Here is a 19633-nt window from a genome sequence, read left to right on the forward strand (position 1 = left end):
TCTTTGTCTCTTTTCACAGCCTTTGTTTTAAAGTCTATTTTATCGGATATGAGTATTGCCACTCCTGCTTTCTTTTGGTCTCTATTCGCGTGGTATATCTTTTCCAGCCCTTCACTTTCAGTCTGTATGTGTCCCTTGTTTTGAGGTGGGTCTCTTGTAAGCAGCATATAGAGGGGTCTTGTTTTTGTATCCATTCGGCCAGTCTTTGTCTTTTGGTTGGGGCGTTCAACCCATTTACGTTTAAGGTAATTACTGATAAGTATGATCCCGTTGCCATTTACTTTATTGTTTTGGGTTCGGGTTTATACACCCTTTCGTGTTTCCTGTCTAGAGGATATCCTTTAGAATTTGTTGGAGAGCTGGTTTGGTGGTGCTGAATTCTCTCAGCTTTTGCTTGTCTGTAAAGCTTTGATTTCTCCTTCGTATTTGAATGAGATCCTTGCTGGGTACAGTAATCTGGGCTGTAGGTTATTGTCTTTCATCACTTTAAGTATGTCTTGCCATTCCCTCCTGGCCTGAAGAGTTTCTATTGACAGATCAGCTGTTATCCTTATGGGAATCCCCTTGTGTGTTATTTGTTGTTTTTCCTTGCTGCTTTTAATATTTGTTCTTTGTGTTTGATCTTTGTTAATTTGATTAATATGTGTCTTGGGGTGTTTCGCCTTGGGTTTATCCTATTTGGGACTCTCTGTGTTTCTTGGACTTGGGTGATTATTTCTTTCCCCATTTTAGGAAGTTTTCAACTATTATCTCCTCAAGGATTTTCTCATGATCTTTCTTTCTGTCTTCTTCTTCTGGGACTCCTATAATTCGAATGTTGGAGCGTTTCATATTGTCCTGGAGGTCTCTGAGATTGTCCTCGTTTCTTTTAATTCGTTTTTCTTGTTTCCTCTCTGATTCATTTATTTCTACCATTCTATCTTCTATTTCACTAATCCTATCTTCTGCCTCTGTTATTCTGCTATTTGTTGCCTCCAGAGTGTTTCTGATCTCATTTATTGTGTTATTCATTATATTTTGACTCTTTTTATTTCTTCTAGGTCCTTGTTAAACCTTTCTTGCATCTTCTCAATCCTTGTCTCTAGGCTATTTATCTGTGTTTCCATTTTGATTTCAAGATTTTGGATCATTTTCACTATCAATATTCGGAATTCCTTCTCCGGTAGATTCCCTACTTCTTCCTCTTTTGTTTGATTTGGTGGGCAACTCTCCTGTTCCTTTACCTGCTGAGTATTCCTCTGTCTCTTCATCTTGGTTATATTGCTGCGTTTGGGGTGGCCTTTTTATATTCTGATAATTTGTGGAGTTCTCTTTATTATGGAGCTTCCTCACTTTGGGTGGGGTTCTATCAGTGGCTTGTCAAGGTTTCCTGGTTAGGGAGGCTTGTGTTGGAGTTTTGGTGGGTGGAGCTGGGTTTCTTCTCTCTGGAGTGCAGTGGAGTGACCCGTAATGGGTTATGAGACATCAAAGGTATTGGGATAATTTTGAGCTGCCTGTATATTGAGGCTCAGGGGAGTGTTCCTGTGTTGCTGGAGAATTTGCGTGGTATGTCTTGTTTTGGAACTTGTTGGCCCTTGGGTGGAGCTTGGTTTCAGTGTAGGTATGAAGGCTTTGATGAGCTCCTATTGCTTAATGTTCCCTGAATTCAAGAGTTCTCTAATGTTTTCAGGCTTTGGGTTTAAGCTTCCTGCTTCTGGTTTTCAGTTTTATTTTCACAGTAGCCTCTAGACTTCTCCATCTATACAGCACCGATGATAAAACATCTAGGTTAAAGATGAAAAGTTTCTCCACCTTGAGGACACTCAGAGGTTCACTGAGTTACAAGGAGAAGAGAAGATGGAGGGGTAGTTAGAGGTAACTGGAATGAGATGTGGTGAGATCAGAGGAGAGAGCAAGCTAGCCAGTAGTCACTTCCTTATGTGCGCTCTATAGTCTGGACCGCTCAGAGGTATTTACAGAGTTATACGGGGAAGAGGAGAGGGAGGAAGTAGACAGAGGTGACCAGGAGGATAAGAGAGAGGAATGAGTAGGAGAGACAAATCCTGCCAGTAACCAGTTCCTTAGGTGTTCTCTACCGTCTGGAACACACAGAGATTCACAGAGTTGGATAGAGAAGAGATGGGGAGAAAAGAGACAGAGGCCACCTGGTGGAGAAAAAGGAGAGGCCAGAGGAGGAGAGAGTGGACAAGCCAGTAATCTGCTCTCAGGTAAACTTGGGTAGTGAAGTTTGGGTTTTTAAATGTACAAAATTGACAACAAAGATTAAAAATCTGGAGTAGAGGTTGGATTTTCAAAGATACAATATTAAAGAAAAGCAGAAGGAAAAAGGAAGAAAAAAAAATTATTAAAAACAAACAAACAAACAAACAAAAAAACAAAACACCAACAACCATCCAAAGAGTATATATGGTGTTTGCCTTAAAAAAAAAAGTCTTTTTTTTTAAAATAGTAATACTAGGTTATAGAAATAAAAATTAGAGGAGAAATAGAAGATTTAACAATTAAAAAAAGCTCGGAAAAAAAGAAAAAAAATGCAAAAGGCAAAAAAAAAAAGAATGATTTTTAAAAATATTAAAAATTAAAAATATATCTGGCTCTTCTCTGATGTTATGGGCCGTGTGGGCTCACTTCCAAGGTGGTTCCCTCTGTTTAACTTCTTCTGTTTGCTGGTTTTTAGGCTCACTAGTTCAGTCGCGCTGTGGGGAGGGGGATGCTGCAAACAAATAGCACTGTCGTGTGTACACAGTATCTCTGCCCTGCTTGACCTGTCCTTTCTCGCGGCGCACAAACCGCTCCGGCTCTACGATGCTCAGCCGGGAACCGTCTGGGGCCGGCCCTAGGCTGCGTGCACTTCCCTGGTCCAAGCCGCTCAGGTTCGGCCCTCAGGCAGCCCTCAGAGGCACAAATGCAGCTGGGACTGCGCTTTGTGCCCTTCCCAGGTCCGAGTAGCTCAGGAGTTTGGCGAGCGCAATTGCCGCGGCTTGTCACCTTTTCCGCCGCTGCCGCTCAGCTCTCTGGGTGGACCGCTGGCGCACCCCGTGAGGCAGACTGTGACTGTCCAGCACCCCCAGAAGTCTTAGCAAAGGAGCCTGCTTGCAGTTAGGTAAGTAAAGTCTCTCCGGGTCTGCAATTGCCCCTTTCCAGTCCTTACGGCTCTGGCTGCCTGTCCCCGGCGGGGAATGGTCTGCAGCCGGCTTTTTCCGCTCCGTCCTTTGTTCTGTGCTCAGTCCTGGCGGTGTCTTATGTTTGAGCTTTTCGCGTGGTAGCTATCCCACAGTCTGGTTTGCTAGCCCAAGTTAGATCGTTCTGGTTGCGCGTGGGGCGTTCCTGCCCGATTCTTGCAAAGCACTGCAGCCCGCGCCTCCCGCGCGTCCCTGCCCTGCCCCCACTTCCCAATGGCGGATGCAGGCGTCTCTGCTGCTTTTCCGCTGGGGGAGTTACTGGTGGGCTTGTAATCTCTTGGTTTTAATTATTTATCTATTTTTCCTTCCTGTTATGTTGCCTCTGTGTTTCCAAGGCTCGCCACAGACTCGGCAGGGAGAGTGTTTCCTGGTGTTTGGAAACCTCTCTTCTTAAAATTCCCTTCCCGGGACGGGCTTCCCTTCCCGGGACGGAGCTCCCTCCCCACCTCCTTTGTCTCCTTTTCGTCTTTTATATTTTTTCCTACCTGTTTTTGAAGACAATGGTCTGCTTTTCTGGTTGCCTGATGTCCTCTGCCAGCCTACAGAAGTTGTTTTGCGGAGTTTGCTCGGCGTTGAAATGTTCTTTTGAGGAGTTTGTGAGGGAGAACGTGATCTTCCCGTCCTATTCCTCCGCCATCTTTCCCTCCCTCCCTGGCCCAGTTTTTGATTGGGTCATTTATTTTTCTGGAATTGAGCTGCATAAGTTGCTTGTATATTTTTGAGATGAGTTGTTTGTCAATTGCTTCATTTGCTATTATTTTCTCCCATTCAGAAGGCTGTCTTTTCACCTTGCTTATATTTTCCTTTGTTGTGCAGAAGCTTTTAATTTTAATTAGATCCCGTTTGTTTATTTTTGCTTTTATTTCCAGAATTCTGGGAGGTGGATCATAGAGGATCCTGCTGTGATTTATGTCTGAGAGTGTTTTGCCTATGTTCTCCTCTAGGAGTTTTATAGTTTCTGGTCTTACATTTAGATCTTTAATCCATTTTGAGTTTATTTTTGTGTGTGGTGTTAGAAAGTGATCTAGTTTCATTCTTTTACAAGTGGTTGACCAGTTTTCCCAGCACCACTTGTTAAAGAGATTGTCTTTACTCCATTGTATATTCTTGCCTCCTTTGTCAAAGATAAGGTGTCCATATGTGTGTGGATTTATCTCTGGGCTTTCTATTTTGTTCCATTGATCTATATGTCTGTCTTTGTGCCAGTACCATACTGTCTTGATGACTGTGGCTTTGTAGTAGAGCCTGAAGTCAGGCAAGTTGATTCCTCCAGTTCCATTCTTATTTCTCAAGATTGCTTTGGCTATTCGAGGCTTTTTGTATTTCCATACAAATCTTGAAATTATTTGTTCTAGTTCTGTGAAAAATATGGCTGGTAGCTTGATAGGGGTTGCATTGAATTTGTAAATTGCTTTGGGTAGTATACTCATTTTCACTATATTGATTCTTCCAATCCATGAACAAGGTATATTTCTCCATCTATTAGTGTCCTCTTTGATTTCTTTCATCAGTGTTTTATAGTTTTCTATATATAGGTCTTTAGTTTCTTTAGGTAGATATATTCCTAAGTATTTTATTATTTTCATTGCAATGGTGAATGGAATTGTTTCCTTAATTTCTTTTTCTACTTTCTCGTTATTAGCGTATAGGAATGCAAGGGATTTCTGTGTGTTGATTTTATATCCTGCAACTTTACTATATTCATTGAAGAGCTCTAGTAATTTTCTGGTGGAGTCTTTAGGGTTTTCCATGTAGAGGATCATGTCATCTGCAAACAGTGAGAGTTTTACTTCTTCTTTCCAATTTGGATTCCTTTTATTTCTTTAAGGGCTTATATTTTTGCAATACATTGTTGCCAACACACCTATGTCTGGAGATTTTAAAATAGTTATGCCCAATATTGGCCAGTATCCAGTGAAACCAGTACTTCCACGTACTGTTAGTGGAAGTACAGATTGACCAGCATTTTTATGTCATATAGAATATTTTATAACAAGAATGTTAATGATAATCTTTACCCTTTGAACTAGTAATTACACTTACATGAATGTACTTTAAGGAAACAGATAAAGATGCACATAAAGATTTATGTAGAAGAATACACACTAAAGTTATTTAATGTAAACATTTGGCCAGAAACCAACCATCTGACCAAGAAGGCATTTAGAGTCATTTATGATATGTTTGTACATTGAGATGCTGTAAGGCTTTGAAAATTATTTTGGAAGGCTATGTAGCAGCATGGGGAGATATTTAAATATTATGTTAAGTGGAAGAGTGGGACAGCAAACTGTATACAGAGAATGATTCCCAATTTTGTAAACATACACATACACAGAGATTAGAGAAAAAAAATATTAAAATATTAAGTGGATTTTTCTCTGTATAGCATGGCTATAATTGATGTCCATGTTGCACATTATTCTTTCCTGTATTCTACAATATTTCTATCATTGCTTTTCAGGCCTTTTATATATATTCTAAAAATGCCAGAGTATGGCATTCATTTTCCCTAAAGCCATGGGCACCAGTCTGATGAGGCAGTCCATGTCACCTGGACTTAATGAGCCCTGCCTCTGGTCTCAGAGGAGCATTTCTTTAAGGGCTGCAGGATGGTTTAAGAAATACTCTGTGACTTGAGAACAAACCCAACTTCTGGCTAATTACTTATTTTTCTTACTTAACCTTTCTAAGGAAAGCTTTAAAAAACTGAGATTGGTTTTCAAGCCCTACAGCTCTGATCATGTCAAGGGCATGTGGAGTGTAGAATGTGGTGCTCGACAGGGTGATGTTTAAATAATACTTAGGGAGCATAGCCATTAACATATAATTCTTTTAGGGGAAGAGAGAAGTGAGATTTCAGACTTCTGGGCCCATGAGGAGATGGAGTGCCTGTGGTTCCTGAGATTCACTCCTGGGTATCTGGGAATTTCCTCTTCTTCCTTGGGCTGGGCAATGTCAGGTGCGGCATAGCTTTAGTCGTCTTTCTTCCCCAAATGACCAGTAAGATAAACTGATAGAACCAGCTCTGCCTGAAGCAACATCTGCTTAGCTGTCAGTCTCTCCCAGGAGAACCTTTCACAAGCAGCAGGGAATCTGAGTGTGACTATTTCAGTCCCTGGGACACATTTGCTCAGCCTGAATATCTAAACTGCATGGCATTATTCAGCAGGCAGTAGGGGTTAAAAGAGACAGGCAAGTAGCTCCTTGACCTCAGAGGACTGATTCTCTCTGGAAAAAGGAGCCTCATGCACAAAAAGTTAAATAATGACATAAAACAACTGCAGAGGAGAAAAGAGGTGTATCCCCAGGGAGTAGATACGGTGCTCCCTGACAGTGACGCTGATGCTGAGTGCTAGAAACCAGAGGCAGGAAAGGTGAGAGGTTTCTCGGAGGAAGATGGAAGCAAGAGGAACCACTGTCTTCTCTACAGGGTTGGTTGTTCAGAGAAGAAATAGACTGTTTTGACTGATTAATTAATGCCTTGAGTGCTTACCACATAGAAGGTATAATGCTTATGCCAGAGAAGAAAACGATTTACAAATGAATGAGGCACAGAGTTTAGCTTTTCCAGGGTAGAGGGATGGTCTGAAGGCTCTCCATGAGTTCACATCTCTCCATTAGGCAGCTACCCATTTTATCCTGGGGGTTTCTAGTTGTGCACAGCAGACATAATTGCGTGCATGTCACAGGGACTCAACTGGCTGCATGTAATATTAAAGGGAAATGGTAAACATCTACTCCCCAGATAGAAATGCCTTGCTAAAACTGTCCAGAACCTTCTAGTTTGTGCCTCATTATTTTTTTCCCCAGGAAAACTTGCTGAAAAAAAGTGAAGTCTGTTTTCCCTGGACTTTAATTTCTACCTGCTGGAGGCTATCTTTGATTATGCGTAGCAACCCCTCCATCTTCCCATGTGCCTTATGGTCGCTGATTGCTTATATAGTGGGAATGAGATGGCCTTAGCCTGCCCACTGGTGCTTATGTAACTACAACTTACCTTCTATTTGCTGAGAGATGTATGAGACGATTTCTCCTCCAATGATCACATTATTGTTCCACCATGAGGTCTCCTAACAACTGATAGTGAAGTGAACTGCATGATATTAGGGCTATTTAAGCTTCATGGTAATCCTGTGAAGGCGATATTTATATTCCCATTGAGCAGATATGAAATAGGAGACTTATGTAATTAGTCTAAGGTTGCACAGGCTGGATTTGAAACCAAATCTGCTTGACTCTGAAACGAATCCTCTTATGGTTATGCCAGGGCTGCCTTTTAGAATGCAAATGCTTATCTATAATAGAGTTTCTCTACAGATGTGTTAATTTACTGATCTGCCTTGGAACTGTTCTGTAACAAATCACTTTATTGTGATTACTTTTAACTGCATGAGCGATACATGGATATATTTTTGTTTTGAAAACATTATAACATTACAAATAAACTCTAGTTCTTATAGCCAACCAACCCACCCTGGACCCCTAATCAGAGGTAACTTCTATTACCATGCATTTGTGTTTTCTTCTAGAAATTTTAAAATACACTTGTATTCGCACTTCTAAACCGAATGGGAATATATCGGTTTGTTTTGTCTGGGTACACTGTTTGTGTCTTTAATGCATTATTATTCAGCAGCCTTTTTCATTTAGTTATGTCTTAGAGACGTTTCTAGGTCAATAATCTTGATATTACCTGCTTCTTTAATGCTATTGTATAGTGTATGTGTATGTGTGTTGTATAAAATACACTATACGCATGTGAATAAAGGTGTGATCAATGGGACACCACCTCCTCTCAGAGCTCTGCTCATGCGCTTTCCTCTCTCTGGAGGACTTCTTTCCTCCTTCACCCATATGTCACAAACAGGCCTCTTGGCTGATAATGTTGAGGTCTTTTGTCATTTTCAGTCCTCAGAATAACAATCCAGCAGCCTTATTTTCTGAACTGAGATTCTTCAGTGAGAACTGAGGTGTTCATACTTCAATGTGAAAGACCAAAGATCTGAATGTTTTGTCTAACTCCCCACACCCCATCCTTCCCTCCTAGATCTGAGCTGGAATGGTACTGCTGGTGGGTCTATATTTTGTTTTATATAAACTATGAATTCTGCATGATCTGGTCTGCAGAGTCAGGTAACCTTCAATTCCCTGTACTTGGAACACTATGATGGCTCTCATTCAGATAGCTGGGGCAGGAGAACATTAATTATTTTGTATCATTGTGTCTCTCTTTGTGAAACGAGATAATGAGGCTGTGGAGTCAGATGACATGAAGAATTATGGAGAGCTGTGTGAGCTTCTGCCTGGGCTTCAGCCTGTCTGTGGTTTTTCTGAAGTAGGGGATAGGGCCAGTACCCACTTAGGAGGGAAGCTATTTAAATCACTTGCTTTTGGCTTGGAGTCTGGAATTAGGTTTCTGGCTGGTTATTTGTGGTCAGGTTGGGCTTCTGCCACTGCAAAGACATGAATTAATGTGGCTTTAGACACTGGCCCTAAGACTGGGAGTGGAACAGGCTAGAGGGGAATATCAGTGATTTTCCCATTTGGATGGTAAAGACTCTCTGGGAAGCCATGGGTCTGGAGCTGCACTGTGGAAACTCCTGACCTGCCTGCAGAGTGGGCTGAGGTTCACTGCACACTGGAGCCTCTCATTGCCTCTGGTGTTTGACTGTTGACTGTTCTCAGTGTAGTGTAGGTCAGTGGAGCACACTCAGGCGGAATGGTTGTGGGTAGGGCACTTCCCTGGGTCTGGCACTGGGAAGCATGGGCCTGCCTTTTGATTCCCCAGCAGCTGGGCCATAGTGTATTTTCATGGTACAATTGGAAACAGTAGCCAAAAATTCCTTAATGATTAATTGGGCATCCATGTGCCTCACCCCCTAAGAGCAAGGAATTTATAAATCAAGGGAAAAAAACAAGGTGATTGTCCTTGAGAAAAATACAATCTGGGTGAGTAGTCATAAAAATGACAGCCATACACATTTATGCACAGGGTTTATCAGGTGCTAAACTAAGTTTCTCACTATTCTCTATGGAGTGCTTACAATAGCGACCCTATTGTTCAGAGAAGTGAAGAGCGCATGGTCTAGTTTGCCCAGCCCTGTGTATAGTTGTCTTTGCCCTGCTTCTATCTTCCTTGTTTTCTCTACTTAGTGCTCTGCACTTTTGGAGTTTCAGAATATATTTATTTTATTTGTTATTTTTCTTTTAAGGAGCTTTTAGTCATTTCTGAAAAGAGCACATATGCGTATTCAGAGAATAAATATGGAACTCCTAATGCTGTGGATATATTCAGGGGAGGGTGTGGGCTGAAGTTGTAGGAAAAGTCTCCACGATGTAGTTAGTACTAGACCCGGGAGTCAGAAAGGAGGAAATCCAGACACTTGCCAGCCATAATCTCACTGGGAGAGTGGGAAAGGGGAGGAAAGGGGGCAGACTACACACGTCTGAGTGCCAGGCTGAGGCAGACACTTGGACCTGATGGCAACCAGGCAGGGAATGGTGGGGCAGGGCATCAAATACCTTGGCTGAAATCTTGGGAAGCTGTCTGAGAGACAACAGTGAGATGGAAGCCTGGCTGTTGGTAGGGATGGTAGGGGTTGATATTGCAGTCAGCTAGACTAGTGCCCGACAAGTTATGCCCTGCATGCTCTTGTAAATATGCTTTATTGCAACACAGCACACCCATTCAATCGGCTATCCTCCGTGGCTTGTTTTGAACTACAAGAGCAGAGCTGAGTAGTTTTGACAGAAATCATCAAAACCTAAAATACTTACACTCTGGCCCTTTTATAGGAAACAGCTCACTGCCTGTGCTAAACTGCCTCATAAGTGCCCCTGACTTGGGTGGAGCAGAGGGCAAGGCCAGTATCTAGCACATAGTCAATGCCATAATACAGATAGATATGCATGAAGAACTAAGCAAAATAAAATAAAATTGCTAACAGGAAAAGGAACTATCAGGACTGAGGTGGTTTACTAATTTTAGATAGTATCACAGAGAAGGGAGTCCACTGAGAAGATGAAAGACTTATAAGAGAATCGAAGAGTGAAAAACTTGATATTTCTTAGTTCCTTCTCAGGGACAAGCCTTGGAGGGGGGGGGTGGGAACTGAGGAGCACAGGTGGCAAACAGGGGAAGGCAGCTGGCATGATTAGGAAAGCAGTGTGTCCGCCCCATCCTGAACATCTGGTGGCCCCATAAGAACTGGCAGCATGCCCTGCAGAGCCCTCTCACCTCTGGCAGGAACGTGGTGCTGGGAATGCAGAGTGGGCTGGGGTGAGGGCGGGGGTGAGTACTGAGCTTCAGCTCAGCTCTAATGGGAAGCCGACTTGGCTGCGTTGGCTAGAAGTTTTTCTTTTCTGTTCTTTTACTTTTAAAATAGCAGCCCATATGTTTGTTGCCACCAGCCTCTCCACTAGAAGCTCATCAGAGGAATGGGAGCTTGCTGGGTGGATGAAAGTATACTATATTCACAACTCAGCTCTGGAAATTGTCATTGAGAAAGTGGCCTTGGATAGCTACCTGGGTTATGACAGGTTAGGTTGGTGAGATAAGAGGCTGCTCCCAGAGTGTATTGGCCCACATGGAAGTTTTCTGGAGGCTTGTCAGGATGGGACAGGAGCTCCTAAATAGACGAGTCAAACCCAGGAGTCCTGGGGGAGTTGAAGAGGGTGGACGTCTAGTCTACCAGTGAGCCTGGGGTACCTGGGGAGGAGTGTGAGTAGTTGGCAGCTGGGAGGCTCAACCTGACAACAAGCAGGTCCCTGGGCAGGGTGGAGCCACAGAGCAGATGACCAACAGTGATGCAAATGGGAAAACAAATGGTAGAGTCTTGAGGCCAGGACTCAGGGTCCAACTACTAACTGGATTCAGTTGCTCTGGAATTGAAGATTTTGGACACAGAGAGAGCTGGGACAAGACTGGTCAGGAGCTGTGGACTCAGACCCTGGCAATAAAGAAAGACTCAGTTTCTGGAGCTGGAGACTAAGGGAGTATCTCTTTGAAGGTACAGTCCCCTTAGAGAAAAATCTGTCAATAACCAGCAGAGAAGTTAAGTGTGGGGTATGAGAGTTGTGCATGGGGGATGAGTCGTAATTTCACATCAAGGTGTCTCTCTAGAAAAGACTTGTGTAAAAATGGTGATTGAAATATTTATCACAGCAAATTTTAAAAGACAAAATATTTATCAGAGTTTGAAACGATAAATAGACAATGGTTTATTGGTAAACTACAATGCTCCGTAGCAGTTAAAGTGAATGGATTATGGCTAAGTGTGTCAACATGCATAAAATCCTCCAAACTGAATGTTGGACAAAATAAGCTAGCTGCAGAATATATATCCTGTGGGATAACATTTATGTACATGTAAAAACACTTGAAAAGATCATCAAATATTTGTGTTGATGGACAACATATATATCTAGTGGTAGATTTATGACTGGCATCTTATAGTTTTCAGTATGTTGGAAATAATTCATAATGAAAGACAACAGAAGAACAAGAGGCTCGCACACGCACACACAGAGCAGTGGAATAACCTTCTGGAACTGGAGGAATCTGAGCACAGACACAGAGGCTGGGAGCGCTGTGGCTGGGCACCTCTCACGTGCTGCCTGCCAGGTTAGCTGTATGTTCTGAGCTGTTCCAAATGGTAACTGGCCCAGGGCCCAGCACATGGCAGGTGCCCAGTGTCTCCAGCTTTCTGGACATTTCAGCTTTAGGAATTTAGCATCAGGATTTGGGAAGTTAGCTTTAAAATAGGGGAAATGAGCCTGCTTCCTCTAAGTGACCCTGCCGGCAGATGTCTCGAATCATGAGGTGAAGGATGATCTGCTTTTTTGTCAAGGTGACTTCTCCTGGCACTGCTGGCTCTGGCAATGGTGCAGAGGCTTCTGCCAGCTGCCCCTAGCCCACAGGAAGGAAGCCCACTGCATGCTGTGGTCAGTGGAGTGTGCAGTGTCCATGCTAGAAAGGGCAGAGTCTAGGCCTCCTTAGGCCCCAGGGCCCACTGGCTCCTTGAGGGGCCCTCACTGAGTGAGACTTGTGTCTGTGTGCCTGCTTGAGCAGCCACTGCCCCAGAAGCGAAGGAAGCTGAGCCATGGCATATCATTTGTTGGGAAGCTCCTACCCTCAGCAGCCACTTTTGGAAAAGAGCAAAGACAATGTGAATTGGTTGTGCTGCATCCAGAAAGACAGACTATGTGTCATGTTAAGTACACTACCTTTGATGAGGGTTATTTGGATTCTGGAAGGAAGTCTGTTGTGACATCAGTCATGAAAGGAGACCTGAGAATTTAGCTCTTACAAGCAAGATGTTTGCTATATATAGCATGAAGAAAACTCGTTAGTTGGAAACAGCTTAGCGCTGTGTTGGTGGGATAATAAGATTTAAAAGTCCAGAAGAGGCCTTATGATTATCTGCGTTAAACCTCTTGTGTTGAAGATAGAATGGGGCTTGGGAAAGATTCTCTTCTTAACCAAGCTCCAGTCAGGATCCTCTGAGCTCTTTTCACCTAGGACCAGTCCTTAGATACGTCCTCAAGAGCCCATTTTTTAGCAACAATCCTGCTAAGTGAGTTTAGCCAGAATCCCCACCACCCCTTACAATATCTCATTGTAGTCCATATCTGATCAAAGTCCTCATCCCCAACCATAACCCAGGTGACATCTGATCACCTCAGCCTGCCTTCAGCAAGAATCTTGCCAGTCAGCAAACAATTTCCATACCTTCTTAGTAATGTTCTATCCACTGATCCCCATCCTTCTCTTTGGCTTTAAGTTCCTACGTTTTCCTTGGTGTATTTGAAGTATGGCCTAATCTCCCATCTCTTATTTCAAAACCTCATTACTGTGGTCCCTATACCTGTTGCAATAGTCCTGAATTATGTCTGCCTTGCCATTTTAAGAAATGTCAGGATGATTCTTTCTTTAACAGACTTAGAGAAGACTTTTCCAGGGTAACACTTTGAGTACATTTCAGAGTCAGTTCTTTACTCTAGATTCCAAGTTCAATGTTCTTTCCCCACCTGGTGCCATCTTTGTGCCTTCAAAACTGGTTGAATCAAGAAGCAGTTTGTTCTATAAAAATTTTTTATTTGTATTAAGAAAAATATACTATTGATAGTCTCTCGAGATTACGATATGTCTTCTCCCCTGCCCTGGGTAGGATAGGAGATTAGAATGACTGGTCATTTAACCTTACTTCTAGTGTCATTTAACCTGATGCTAGATCCTTCCCTGGTACCAGATGCTAAAAGACTTTACCATTCTGCAAATTGTGCCAGCATCTGAAGTATCAGGTATGTTTTCTAGGTGTGGCTCTCTGTTGAGTTGTGATTGGACATCAGCAGGTGTTTGAGAAAATGTGAGTAGATTTAGACAGATTCATGTATTCATTAACCCTTGCAAATAAAAACAAAGCAAAAGAGTGCAGAAATCAGTAGATTTTCAGCACTTACTTAGTACCATGTATGGTGCAATGCACTGGGCTGCTATAAGAAATGGCTTTTTGCTCTTGGGGAAGTATAGTTGAGGAAAACATTACAGAATAAAAATAGTATGATCACAACAATAGGATAAACACTAGAACAGTAAAATGTGTGAGGCAGTACAAGAACACAAAGGGAATGGTGATTAATTCCCCAGTGAGGAAGTTGGAAGGAGGGTGATAATAGAGTTGAGAATAAAGATTAGAGAGAAATTTACTAAGTAAAGGAAATAGGGGGTAGAGATAGTTCAGACAGAAGGGACTGCTCTGCCAGAAACGTAGGCAATAAAGATTCAGGACATTCAGGAGCTGAATGAGGCTGGAGAGGAAGGGGTAGAGGAGTCAGTTGCTGGAAATGGGCCTAGTAAGGGAAGTTACACCTAGACTTTACAAGACTAAGCTTGAAAGATACAACTTCACTGTGTGTAGGCAGTGGGTGATTACTACCAGGGAGTAAGGTGGACAGAGTCCGTGTGGTTGATATATAGCCTGATGACAGCATGGAGATTGGTGGGAGGGGGAGAAGGTTGAACAAGAGCATCTGATTGGGGGATTGTTGTAAAAACGATGATGCGCTAGCCACTGCATTGGAATGAGGATGAGACGATCAGAGGTCTCAGTTATTTAGGAGATAGAATCATTAAGACCTAGAGACTAAGCTGGGTTCGAGAGATAAAGGCAATGATTTCTCTCATTGGCAGTGATTCCTAGTGCCTAAGGTAGACAGGAGACAGAAGATAAGAATTCAGTTTTTGGGGGATGCTGATTATTAAAGTTAGCATAACCAATGACGATGTGGGGCCTGTAACCTAAGGAAGGATTAGAAATACCGACGTTTTGTTTATTCAGTAAATGTGCCAAGTGTGCACGATGTGTAAGACGTTCTGTACATTTTGGAAGAAGACATGAAGGTCCTTTGTATTTTCATTTATATATATATATATATATATATATATATATATATTGACATTTCAGAATGCCTACATCCTGTTAGGAAGTTTCCAACACGTTGTATTTTTTATCCTCGTAAATGCCCTGTAAGATTAGATTATGCCCATTTTTTTGAGTAAGAAATTTGAGGCTCCAGCAGGTGAAGTAACCTGCACTTGGTCATGAAACCAGGGATCTGCCCATCTAAGAGGGAACTAGAGTTTGCTCTGGCCCAAGTTCATGTTCTTTCCTCTTCCCATAGCATTCTCTGAATTTCCTTGTCCTTGAGGACCTTATGTTGTGGCGAGGGAAACAGAATATAAGGAAACTAATCATGACGATATCAGAAAATCAAAGAGTACATTTCATGTACAGTATGTGCCTTGGGCGTACAACAGATGGGGAACTTTGTACTTGTGCAGAGGAGAAATGAGCGGCAACCGGGAGAAGGCCAGTGAAGCCTTATCAGAGGTGAGGGTGGGTCTTTAATCCAGGCCTGGGACACTTGGCTTATAAAGCTAAGCTGTGGGCCAAGGCAGAAGCAGATTAAAGTTAGAAGGTGGGAAAATCAAGGGAGATTAGATTAGAAGGTAATCAAGGAAAAGGCAAGGGCAGATAGTTGCTGTTACTAGGAGAGCGCAGGGCCAGAGTTGGAATGCAGGCACCCCTGGGGTCACCTGACCATAGAGACGATGAGTAGTCTTCTGTGGCTTTCTGAAGCTCCAGTGGGAGAGAGTTCCTGAGTCTAGCTAAGGAAGGTGATGGCAGACAGATGAGAACCTGATGATACTGGTCCTGAAAAGGGAGGGAGGTGTGTGGGGTGGGGGAGGGGAAGCAAGGCGGGAGCAGCAGGAAGCTTGGCTTCTTGAATCCACTTTTGGGTACTGGCTCTCCCTCCAACATGGGGAGAGAGGCAGGATGGAAAGAAAGGAGCCTGTGGATTGGTTGGCCTACCTTTGTTCTCAGAGCCCTGGCTCGTGGTCTTGGTGCAAGGTCAGAGCACCCAAAGGAGGAACAAGTAGGCAGCAGGATCGCTGGCATGCGGAATGAATGGTCAGTGTTGCTGGCTCTTCCCCCTGATGCACCATTGCTCCTGTGGGAAGCATCGGACTCTGCTGGGTGTGGCCGGTTTGGCTGTTGGATCCCATGAGGTTCCTGCATGTGCACTTCCTGCCCCTCTGAGGGTCTTCTGGTTTCAGGCTCAGTAGAGGGGCGTGAAGGTGGTTGTACCTCAGGAGAAGGTCTGGCCTTTCTCCCTACTGTTCCCCCGGCAGGGACTCAGGCCTCCCCACAGAGCTCTGGGAGGACAGAGCGCTGAGCACCGGAGGCAGCCTACCTGTCACCGCACCACTTCACAAAGGGCAGGAAAGTAGGTCTCTGAGAAAGGCCAGGAACAAAGGGGAGCAAGCTTAGGTAGTAAGCAGATGCATTATTAGTCTAATTGCTGTTCTAAAATCAATGGGGCCTTTTATCTCAGAGGAACACTTTTTAAGCACTCATGTAATTTGGGAACAAAGATGCAGGTCGGGGTAGAGCTGGGCTCCTCTGGAAACACAATCCCCCATTAAAACAGTCTTTTCCTTTCTTTCTTCCTCTCTTACCTGCAGATCAACAGATTATGGCACCACCTATGAAAAGCTGAATGACAAAGTGGGTTTGAAGACTGTCCTCAGTTACCTCTACGTCAACCCCACCAACAAAAGGAAGGTGAGAAGGGGGATCCCTGGGTCCTGAGCACTCCCTGTGGAGTGGCGGGGAAGCCAAAGGCCAAGAGTTAAGAAGAAGACAGTAGCCATGGATTCACTTGCAGAATGTCTATTTTATATGTCAAGAACACCATAAGCACTATAATTCAAACAACTGCCTTGACATAGTAGCGACAATGGTAACAACAACAGCAATGGTAAAACGACGTAACTATTTTAGGAGCTTCTCTGTGCCAAGGAGGGCTTGTGCTATGTGCTTTACACACTTTATCTCATGCAACCTCACAGTGAATCTCTAGGGTACAAATGATTACTATCCCCATTTTACAGAGGAAGAAACTGAAGCTCAGAGAGTTTAAGTAACTTTCTAGCCTAAAGCCAGACAGTAACAGATAGTATGGTGATTAACAGATCTGGGATTTGAGAATGGGTTGGCTTGACTCTGGGCTTCCCAGGTGGTGCAGCGGTAAAGAACCAGCCTGCCAACGCAGGAGGCTTTTAAGAGATGTGGGTTCTATACCTGGGTCTGTAAAATCCCCTGGGTGAAATTGCGTAAGGTCAGACTTTGCTCACAGAGACGTCTTGGAAGAAGGGGGCCTGGGTTCCACAGAATGATGGATGATTATAGAAAATAAGTGCTGTACGATCTGTTGGCTGTGGGGAGATGTGATCTTTCCCCAGCGAGGGGGGCACTCCTATTCAGAAACTTAGGCAGGCCTGGCCCCAGGAGATATCCCACAGTTACGAAAGGCCTTTTCAGGGTTTCTAATTTGCCAACAAAGGTCCGTCTAGTCAAGGCTATGGTTTTCCATTGGTCATGTATGGATGTGAGAGTTGGACCGTGAAGAAAGCTGAGCGCTGAAGAATTGATGCTTTTGAACTGTGGTGTTGGAGAAGACTCCTGAGAGTCCCTTGGACTGCAAGGAGATCCAACCAGCCCATTCTAAAGGAGATCAGTCCTGAGTGTTCATTGGAGAGACTGATATTGAAGCTGAAACTCCGATCCTTTGGCCACCTCATGTGAAGAGTTGACTCATTGGAAAAGACCCTGATGCTGGGAGGGATTGGGGGCAGGAGGAGAAGGGGACGACCGAGGATGAGATGGCTGGATGGCATCACCGACTCGATGGACACAAGTCTGAGTGAACTCCGGGAGTTGGTGATGAATAGGGAGGCCTGCCATGCTGCGATTCATGGGGTTGCAAAGAGTTGGACACAACTGAGCGACTGAACTGAAAGGACTGAAAATGGCATTGCACTGCCCAGCTCTCCCCTTGTCATCTGATTTTTACTCGCCAGTGGTTTCGCAAACCTTTTCTTTAGTGAGGTAGGCGCAGAGGTGATCTTCAACCCGTTGTTCAGGTGTCCCTGATTTCTGATTCCAACCTGGCAGAGTCCAAGCTATGACTGAGAGCAATGATTGCCAGTGCTACTCAAAGCAGAGCAACTTGGACTCAAACCCTTAGCATCATAACCCAGAGCCAACCCTTCTCACTCCCACCTAGCTATCCCCAGTGAAGGGAGGAGCAGAATTGGTGTCGGCCTCCTGGTTCAGCATTGGTGGCCAGCAGATCCAGGGGTGCCCACACCTGGGAGTGTGCCCACCAGCCAGGTGCCAAAAACCTGATAATCAGGATGGCTGCATACATGCCTGTTCCTGGTTTTAGCTGAGTAGTTTCTCTCTTTTTTTTTTTTTAATCATAAAGGGTTGTCATTTTTCCATTTTTCCATATTGTTATTTGAATTATTGAATGTTAGACCTGGGAAGGATCATAGATTTCATCTGAACAAGCAGTTATTGATGGGTTTTGAACTGCAACTCCTCAGCAAATATGTTTAAAGCTCTAGATTTCCTCTTAGACACATACCCCCCCCCCACACACACACAAAATTTTGCTAAGAATTTTTGGATGTTAATGAACATCCTTAATCCCATCTCTTGACCCAAGATGTCCATGGAGTCTTGGTTAAGAATCTTTCATGTATAACAATAGTCTTATTTTCCAGATGAGAATCTGAAACCAGAAAAGCCCCCAAAGCCAGGTAAAAAAAGGAGCCAGAGTAAGAGCCGAGGGCTCCTGATGCTCAGTCCAGGTTTTCTGGCTTCAGAGCATATTTTGCTCCTTTTCCTTCCATACGGCCACAGCCCCGGGCTCTAGAATTAATGGTCTAGTTCTGACCTGGGAGCTTGAGGCAGCTTGCTTCATGATCTGGAATTTAAGCTCAGTGCCATGTCCATGATGGACACGTGATTAAACTTGACTGAATCAAGTCGGCCATGATCCTCCATTCTGCCTTATCCTTTTATTAAGAAGGAAGCTGAGTGCAATGGAAGACGAAGGTCCTTCCCATGTCGCTCAGATAGTCAACGGCAGGATGGGCAGTTTGTTTTTGACTCTCAACATAAAGCTCCTCCCGCCCACACAGTGACTTGGGGTCAGGTGAAATCACAAGGAGTGTCTGCACTCTGGGAGAAGAAAGAAGTAAGTGTTTGACACATGGCAGATGTCCTTCAGCAATGATCTCTCACCTATGTCTGGACCACAACAAAAGTAATCATCTCTTCATGGAGATGATAGGTCAGCTATCTTTGTAAGGATTTTCCCAAGGGGCATATGAAGAGTCACGCCTGTTTGCATCCATTCTGGTAGTCGTCTGCCACATATGTTTTCCATTAGCCTCCTACTCATAACATATCTTTCAGTCTTCTGCCATTTTTCTCTACTCCTAGTTTCTCTCTTCTTAGTATAACCTACAGGTGGTCAGTCATGTGGGAGACAAAGAGAGGATAAGACAAATGCTGAGGGTTAGAAAGGACATAAAGCTAGGCTTTGATATCCACTGGGGCAGAAGGCACCTCCATTTCCCCATCCCAGAGATCATGGGCTCTCTGGAACAATTTCTCAGAGGAATTATTGCCCAGTTAACAAAGGTTAAGCCAATTATGGGCTTCCCAGGTGGCGCTAGTGGTTAAGAACCTGCCTGCCTGCCAATGCAGGAGACATAAGAGATGTGGGTTCAATCCCTGGGTCAGGAAGATCCCCTGGAGAAGGGGATGGCAACCCTCTCCAGTATTCTTGCCTGGAGAATCCCATGGACAGAGGAGCCTGGTGGGCTATCGTCTATACGATTGCACGGAGTCAGACTTGACTGAGTGACTAAGCACGCACACACGCACATACGTTTTAACTTCGTAAGAAACTCCCAAACTCTTTCCAAAAGGCCATTTTGCCTGTGTTTTCAGAGAAACACCACCGAAACGCAGTTAAATCCCACGTAAGAGGTACTGTCACCCAGAAAGCTAAAAGTGCAGATATTTTCT

At 43.8% G+C, this 19633-nt stretch overlaps 1 protein-coding gene across 2 annotated transcripts in view; it reads left to right on the forward strand.

Annotated features, from left to right (window-relative positions):
- Positions 1-19633, forward strand: part of SORCS3 (sortilin related VPS10 domain containing receptor 3) — a 654973-nt gene that overhangs the window by 276452 nt on the left and 358888 nt on the right. For both annotated transcript variants that reach the window (XM_004020175.5, XM_060404717.1), the window contains exon 3: positions 16213-16312. In XM_004020175.5, coding sequence (XP_004020224.2) covers positions 16213-16312 — 100 coding nt within the window. The remainder of the gene's footprint in view (positions 1-16212; positions 16313-19633) is intronic.

Source organism: Ovis aries, chromosome 22 (genome assembly GCF_016772045.2).
Source record: "Ovis aries strain OAR_USU_Benz2616 breed Rambouillet chromosome 22, ARS-UI_Ramb_v3.0, whole genome shotgun sequence".
Lineage (NCBI taxonomy): Eukaryota > Metazoa > Chordata > Mammalia > Artiodactyla > Bovidae > Ovis > Ovis aries.